Here is a 9,055-nt window from a genome sequence, read left to right as displayed (position 1 = left end):
TTCCAATTGGCTGAGTTTTAAGTGCAGTACAAAACAACAAGTCTCTGCATTGCACAGTAGGTTGAATTGTCGCAGTTGATTATTTCAACGTATGTGTGTGCGAGATTCGTTAGTGGATTGTTTCGGTGCGATAAGGCCACACCAAATTGATATTTCGTTCCGCGGATTTACCGCTCCTATTTTTTTGTAAAAATTTTTTTTTTTTTTTTTTTGTGCGCCTGCACCTCCATTTTGATCGCAAAGTAGATTTTTTTCAGGTAATAATTTATTTAAAGGCTAAAAATAATCAAGTATAATTTTTCTACACTAGTTTTCGTGTTTTTGTAAAGGGAAGTTACCGATGCGTAGTGTTTTTATACTGTATATCGATCGGTTTAGCATGGGTTTCAATAAATTCAATCAAAATGGCGGCTTCCGGTAAACAATGTGGCTCGAAGTTTGGAAATTAAATCATTTTTTTTACAATAAATATGTTTTAAGCATGCTTGAAGTCATTGTTGATCGTCTCATGCACTTAAGGATCATTATTTAAAGCAATCATTATGCAATAAAGCATGTGTATCTAAGACTGGTAGAGATTATATTGCGTTAGTAGTGACTCGTTTTGAATGAAATCGGACAGGTCAACTTAACTGAAACATGAGTCATTGTTTGCTACAAATTGATGTATCAAGCTCATTTTTGATCAAATTCTGACAAAACAACAGTAATGAACAAATGTATTTTCACAAATAGCGATAAAAACACTGGTCTGGATATACCTCAACATAAGTAAGCGGCTAATTATATCACCTTATATTTTTTTTTATTTGCAGCATAATCCGGGATTGTAATATACTTGTCAATTGTAACCACTGCCCCGCCCACCCCTCGCCCTTGTTCCAGGTGTATACCGGGGACAGCAGAGGCAATGGGCTGTGTTTTTACCTTTCAGGTGGCCCCGCAGTGCCTAGTGAACGTGGTTTTGTCTTCATATTAAAGATAGACAGGAGTGGGCCTCACATAGGTATTCGGGGTTGCGGGGCCATTTGGCAGGGATTTTACCAGCAGTGTGTCCCTGCAGTCGGGTATTTTACCCGGTTTTGAGAGACCGGAAGTCAAAGTTCCTGCTAATCCGGACTTGGGGGGGGGGCATATACAATTGGAATTGGCTAGTGCATAAAAACATCTCAATAACCCAAAAAAGTACTCTGAAAAATACCCTTGTTCTTTTTGCTTTAATAAGCACATGTCATTGCATTTCCTGTGATAATAAAAACAAAATTTAGTCTATGTTATATGGAGTCTGATGTTTGATGATGCCTGTGTAAGTGATCATTTTTTACAAATCCCAAATCAATCCTAAGTTATGTCTAAATACAGTTGCATATGATGTTAAACTGATTCAGGTAGATTTATATAAATCGTTTCAAACTTTTTACTAAAAGCAGGGTTATTTATTATTATGAATGATCGTCATATTAAAGTACGTTTTAATTATATAAGACATTAGATTTATCGATATAATGTTTGTACTAAACACGGATGAATAAATAGTATGTATTCCGACATTTTCCCAATGTCCATTAGACGTTCAGTTCAAGATGGCATTAAAATGGGTTTAAGGGCAATTATTTTGAACAATCTTTCTTATTTATATTGAATATACAGTAAGGAAAAATATATTTTTCGCTCTTCGCTCGCTTCGGTTTTTATGAAAACTGACAAACTTTTTTTTTGTTTCGCTCGCTCGCTCCAATTTTTGGGGGCAAAAATCCGAGGAACTAAACATTAATTTGGTGTGGCCTAATAAAACCTTTGTTTAGGTAAATTTAAGTACTAACACGGCGATCAAAATGACGCATGGGATTTTCTTAAAATCAATCTTATATAATTTAAACGGTTTACTGCACAACTGCTCCGTGTGTTTTTAGTTACTCATATCTGTGATAAAATAAATTTACATGTTTGTTTTATGTCCGCTCCTTCAATATACTTACAACAGAAGTGGTAACATATTGATGATAAATTGTGGTATTAAGGTATCCTGCCCACATATATGTGGATTTGGAGTGTCTATAGACTAAATATTATTATGGTATCGACCTACAAAATTAGTGTGCAAAAAAGAAAAAAATATTTTGATTGACTGAAAATAATATTAAATATTTGTCTTTAATATATGAATTCAATTTAAATAAAAAGTAAATACATATATACAACCTTTTATCACATTATTCATTATCTACTTACAGCCATGTATAACATAATAGAAATCAGCAAGCCCATACCTTTCAAATAATACATAAATTGGATGGGTCCACCAGGCATCAACATTCAACAATGTGGTTAGTATATATATATGTGTGTGGATAATATTCCTTAACATCGATTTTATTTCAGGTAATAAACCATCTGAGCCAATCATACACCGGTCTTCTGGGATATTTTTCCATCCGATCAGCCCTGACAATGGCACGGAGGTCCTTCTTCACAGCGACATTCACAGCAACATGCACTACTGCATAATACACCATCCAAACCAGTTTGTCATCCGCGCAAGTTGCGTAATTCGTGCTAGCCCCAGATCCACGCTTGCTCCATCATCCATACCAGCACTATCATCCGATATCCTCCTACTCAGATTGAAAAGCAGAAACTGGCAAAGCTGCGGTTCAAAAGCTGACATGTTTTTTCAGCTCTATGATAGAGGACACATTTTACATAACCAGACCCTTTCTCTTGAACTTTGAGCACTCAAGTGGGACTCCTATGTTTTAATACATACCTCAACTTAATGTCCACAGCTGCTGCAATGTTCAGAGCATTTAACCCCTTCATACAGACATATGATGCCTCATTATCAGTTAGGTGGTGATAAGAACCATGATGCAAACAACGGCATCTAGGACCCTAGAAGCCTAGCCGCATAACTCCTCCCAACATCTGTTACGGAGAACCTGAATAAGAGAAGAGTGTTGTAGTTTTATCCCGTTGTTCTTTACTTCCTTAAGTAATCTAATCAGATCAGTCCCCAGCAATTGTCATATCAGACTTTGATACGCTTAGATTTGATAACATATCTTTTCTTGGTTTAAACACGAGTTCTAAAATCAAATGATACTACAGGGACAAGCTCCAAAGCTTTCAAGTTTAAAGTCAGCTACATTTTATGTACCATGTATATGATTTCACATATCATTTTCAACAAGTCATTTAGGAGGCAGAATGCTCTGTATCTGATTGAGTTGAATCTACAAGTATATTTTAAAGGTTATTTTTGTTCCAGAAGAATCAACTTATACATTTGAGATCACACAAACATTTGGTTGTGTTGTTTATTTGATAATCGATCACATTATTATATGTGCTCATGCTGTGCTATTTCATAATAAAGCTGCAGGGAATCTCCCCCTCCCCCCTCCCCCTCTGCGTTGGTATAGCATAAGCAGACGACAAAATGTTATGAACTGTTCTACGTAGGTAATAGCAGGCACCACATCATGCATGTGTCTGGACATGGAAGACATGGAGACGCCATGCAGATTCCCGTCTAAGGAACAAAGTCCTGAATCAGAAAACATATAATGCTACGACGTCAAAATTAAAACACTGGACCAGGGGCTACTTGAAAAACTGATAATCTATCGTCTATGTTAATTAAGTCTGAGTTGTATTGTTATCCCGTACATGCATTTTAAAAGGGGGGGGGGGGGAGATCGGAAACAGGCAGGAAATAAATTAAATAGAAAATGAATAAAGAGGCAAAATAGAACTAAGTTTAATAAGTCATAATACTGTGAAGCTCGGTCGACGCACTCTCCGGTCTTGAATAAAGTTAAATAAAAATAATAATGCAACAAAAGCATCGACAACAATGTAGCAAGTTCATATATATATATATATATATATATATATATATATATATATATATATATATATATATATATTAACTGTCCAGACTATAAATATTCTGGACGAAATTCATCAAAACATTTGTCCTTTAAATGATCGAAAAGTCCTACTCATTTTTTAAAATACATCATTCTTACAAATCAATGATTTTAAGATACCATTTAATTCAAACTTCTAATTGATATATAGTCAGGACTAGTCAAATTAAACTTTATCCAATAGTCAGGGCTGTTGGACCAAGCTAAATATAATTCATCGTAGTTCTCGCGCTATAATTAATCGTAGGTCTCGCGATATAATTTATTGCAGGTCTCGCGATATAATTCATCGTAGGTCTCGCGATATAATTAATTTCAGGTCTCGCGATAAAATTCATCGTAGGTCTCGCGATATCATTCATCGTAGGTCTCGCGATATAATTCATCGTAGGTCACGCCATATAATTCATCTCGTAGATCTCGCGGCAGTTTCGGTACAACATTACTTTTTTTAATCATTGCATACACAGTTGCAATAAGGTGCACCAAAATTCTCTTTCAATAAACTTCAACGTTAAGTGTTGTCACATATTTTACTTATTAATTATAACATTGTTGCATATTTTCCTGCAGGGCTTCATTTGGGCTGAATAACAAAATAATTTTTACGTGAACTAGCGCTCATTATCGCACATTGTTCTAGTTATCGAAAAATGTGTCTTTTATTTAGCTGTGTGAAGTTAGCTAAACATACGGCATTGGACATTGGACATTCAAAATCGAATGTTGTGCTGGCACGACATTGGACATTGGACATTAAAAATGTGAAAGTCGTGCTAGCACGACATTGTACATTGGACATTCAAAATCGAATGTTGTGCTGGCACAACATTCGATTTTGAATGTCCAATGTCCAATGTCGTGCCAGCACAACATTCGATTTTGAATGTCCAATGTCCAATGTCGTGCCAGCACAACATTCAATTTTGATTGTCCAATGTCCAATGTCGTGCTAGCACGACATTCGTTTTTGAATGTCCAATGTCCAATGTCGTGCCAGCACAACATTCGATTTTGAATGTCCAATGTCGTGCCAGCACGACTTTCACTTTTGAATGTCCAATGTCCAATGTCGTGCCAGCACAACATTCGATTTTGAATGTCCAATGTCCAATGTCGTGCTAGCACGACTTTCACTTTTGAATGTCCAATGTCCAATGTCGTGCCAGCACAACATTCGATTTTGAATGTCCAATGTCCAATGTCGTGCTAGCACGACTTTCACATTTTTACTGTCCTATGTCCAATGTCGTGCCAGCACAACATTCGATTTTGAATGTCCAATGTCCAATGTCGTGCTAGCACAACATTCGATTTTGAATGTCCAATGTCCAATGTCGTATGTTTAGCTAACTTCACACAGCTCTTTTATTTTATATTACGATTTGAAGCATGTATGTTGCTTTACGGGCCTAGTATTTAACTCACTGCAATGTAGACGTGTTAAAAATTTATTGTCAATATTGATAGAGTGCATACAAGGATATAGATTTGTTTTGGTTCAGAGCGAAAATAAAGGTGCGGAATCAGAAAATAAATCTAGAGCTTGTTAGTCGATCTAGCTAGTACATTGAACCGCTGAGTTGTCAACAACATTTGGTTGCGTGTTTTCACCATATACTTTTTTCAGTCGTCTGAATCAGATATTGAATTTAATTGTGCGAAACGTTAACACGTGAATTAAAGATTAAAATACTTGTTACTTAAAAATACCAAAAAATACAAATTCAATGTCGAGCAAGTAAAATTTGAATGACTCGGTATTTTTTGTCCTATTTTATGGACAGCAATAACTAAGAATTTCAAGGACGAGTCGTTAATAATTGTAAACGTGTGCTATCATTTTCAATGACCTTGCCCGACACAGTTTTTGAATATCAAGTCAACACCAATCACGAATAAACCAGATTGAACAACAATCCGTCCGTCAATTCCATTGGCTGAGTTATTAGTGTAAATACATACTTAACTTACCTCTGCATTGCGCAGTCAAATCGTCCGGATCATTCAGTCGAGATTTACTTCTAACTTGAGTGCGGGATTCGTAAGTGGATTGTTTCGTTGCAGTTATAAAACTTTGTTTAAATAATTATAAGCTCGATACAAGGTGATAAAATTGAAGTATGTGATTTACTTAAAATTAATCTTAAATAATTATGACGGTTTTCTTCACAGCTACTCTGTCGTAGCTCATATTAAATTATTTGTATCCGTAATAGAAATTTAACAACATGATTGTTTTTTTGTCCGCTCGCTCAATATACTTACAAATTTACATCTAAATAAATAACATACTGTTGATTAATAGAGGATAATGATTTGCTCCAGTGTAAGATGTTCATATATTATACCGATTGAGCACGACAAAATATATTTTACGAGTGGCTAAATGAAATATTCAATTGTGGTGTTCACGAGGTGAAATATATTCCTATATTCACACTGAAAGAAACAGTTTTCTTTTTAAAATATGCCTAATGTTGGTGTTGAAAGACATTTAATAACACTTTTTTGGAAAGTCGCGCACGTAACGTCACACATTGGAAATGACGTCTTTGAAATTGTGCCCAGCCCAGTGCGATCTGACGTTTGATTTTGAACTGAGAGCGGGCTAAAGTTTCGAAAACAGTGAAAAATATCAATTTAAAATCTTCACTAAATAAAACAGTGAAATATTAACTTTATTTGCTTGATAAATATCTATAAACCATCGAAGAGCATGTACTAAACTGTAGTATTAAGGTATCCGACCCACATATATGTGCATTTTGGAGGCCTGGTGACTAATTTTATTATTTTTTTTAAATATGACAAATTGTCTTAAATGCCTGGTTTAAGATGAATTAAACACTAAATATACATTTTTATAACTGTAGGGATGGTCTACTTACGGGCATGTATTTAGCATTATAGAAATTAGCAAAACCATACCTTTCAAAAAAGATTCTTACTTGTATGGGTTCACCAGGCACCAGTATTCAACAATGTCATTAGAGGATCTTTCAGAGTAATATGTTGGTAATAGTCCTAAACATCGCTTTTATTCCAGGAAATAAAACCATGTCTGAGCCATTTCTCATCAAGCACCGGTCATCTGGGAGGTTTCTCCATGTCAGTACCGGAAAGAGAGCCCCTAGTGATGACACAGAGATCCTTTTTCACGGCGACATACACGATAACATGTACTGGCGCTTCTGCAAAGAAACAGATTATTGGGGCTACATCGAGCACGTCAACAGTGGCAAGGTTATCCACCCGCATGGCGGCGGTAGATCACCCGCTAACGGAACTAAGCTCGTCGTCCACGGCGGCCGCCACTATGGCGCACTTTTTGCTCTCGATGGTAAAAACGATCACGTTATTCACAAGGACGGCAAGTAAGTAAACATGGCGATGCGATCATTTGTTTTCCAAAACACTGGATGTTTATAGTTGGGGTTTTGTTGGTTAACTGAATTGAACATAAATAAAACGGTATTGAATTTAAAACAAATACAACACGGTAGCTCAAAATACGTACACTTTATATAAATTTCCAATTTCTTTCATAAGATTACTTATTTAATTCATTTTGGTTCTCCACTTGCTTCTTTATATTTCTACGTTCCAGATATGCTCATCCCGAAAATGGACGTCCTGATCCAGGTAACAGTACAAAGGTCGTTCTCCATTCTGACGTACACGACGCCATGCGTTTCCAGTTCGTGTCACCAAAAGACCCAAGTAAAAATATTCTTGTGTACGGAAGCCCAAACGTCATCGGTAAGTGGGAGATAATTAATGCCGTTATCAATCCGAGGGCCGAGCATAAGAGTACAATCTCTGTCAAGATTGGCAAGTCCAAGACGAATAGCACGACTTCGACGTTTGAATACACATGGGAGGCTTCAATGGGCGTGGAGATCAAGGCAATTACAGCCTCAGTTAGCCAATCGTTGAGGTCTATGATTGAGAAAACTTCGTCTGAAACGTGGACAGAGGAAACAACAAGAACAAAGGAAATTACCGGTAAGTCTTTGCGATGTCGAATACTATTTCGCTATATTAAATCAAAGGTCTGAAAGCATTGAAAGGCTCCAAATTATGCATAAATCAGTTGTTGTTTTTTGTGTTGTTGTTTTTTTTTCAATCAATTACCTAGATTTGTCTTTTTGTATATGATTGAAATGGGAGAAATTCATAATTGGGCTTTACATAAAATAAAAATACGACACAAATACACGTAATTTATCTCGATATGAGAATGGTACCAATTGGTTGCCAAATTGTATCCTAATTATATTTCAGTTTCACCTGGGAAGACTGTCGTAACCTGGCAGTACAAGTTCTCCGTGGAGCAGAATGATTCACGTGCCCTGTTCCAGAGTAATCTATTGGCTGACACCGACAGTGAGACCACTGTACCACGTGACTTCAAATACCTTGTCTAATCAGCGTAGACTTGTTGATAATGCACCCTTTAAGCTTGGATAGTTGATAAGCATATTAAACACTTTTATATACACATGTAACTGTATAAAAACTCATTTCCATGATTCGGGCGTAAACAACCGAAGGCGTCGACATTTGTCATGTGACCGTTTTAACGGTTGACGGTTGATATCTACAGACCGGTTTTACTAACGCCAAGTCACATGTACACCTAGTTAACATACGTTGAAGAAATATATGAATTGAATGCATTTTATATACCTTTACAGAATGTATACAGAAGTACCAATGTGCCCGAGTGAAAATATTAAGCCTCATACACACTTTTATTCTCTACTTTTATTATTTGTGAATATGCTTTCCATGCATTCTTTATGTATAAGTATTTATATAAATAAAATATCTTTGAAAATATTACGCATACTTCAATATTGAGTGCAATCGACATGGACATCTGTTTCCTTGAAATTTGAATATACTATCTAGGGGTTTTCATGACCAAACACTTCTACAATGACTCGGCCCCTCCCCTAAATAGTCAAAATACCGTATTTTTGTCAAAATCGTTAAGAAAATATCCATAGAATACACCAAAAAGCATAATTTGAGACCAAAATGTTCTAGGGAGATGACCCCAAGCCCCTTCCCTCCCCCGCACCACATTTTTTTCAATTAAACTGTTCGTTTTCGGT

The 9,055-nt window shown here is 36.1% G+C and overlaps 1 protein-coding gene across 3 annotated transcripts; it reads left to right on the top strand.

The window, feature by feature from the left end:
• Positions 1-5,870: 5,870 nt before the first annotated feature.
• LOC128221077 (galactose-binding lectin-like) lies at positions 5,871-8,777 on the top strand. 3 transcript variants are annotated; one of them, XM_052929519.1, is made up of 4 exons: positions 5,871-5,976; positions 6,982-7,309; positions 7,543-7,940; positions 8,220-8,777. In XM_052929519.1, the coding sequence occupies exons 2-4, from the start codon at positions 6,993-6,995 to the stop codon at positions 8,360-8,362; spliced, it is 858 nt and encodes a 285-aa protein (XP_052785479.1). In that variant the 5' UTR covers positions 5,871-5,976; positions 6,982-6,992; the 3' UTR covers positions 8,363-8,777. The 3 variants fall into 3 exon arrangements, with proteins under 3 accessions (XP_052785479.1, XP_052785480.1, XP_052785481.1); XM_052929520.1 differs by having other exon boundaries at positions 5,931-6,053; XM_052929521.1 differs by having other exon boundaries at positions 5,938-6,039.
• Positions 8,778-9,055: the final 278 nt, after the last annotated feature.

The sequence above is a fragment of the Mya arenaria genome, chromosome 16 (genome assembly GCF_026914265.1).
Source record: "Mya arenaria isolate MELC-2E11 chromosome 16, ASM2691426v1".
In the NCBI taxonomy this organism is placed as follows: Eukaryota; Metazoa; Mollusca; class Bivalvia; order Myida; family Myidae; genus Mya; species Mya arenaria.
This window is presented reverse-complemented; position numbering and strand designations above follow the sequence as displayed.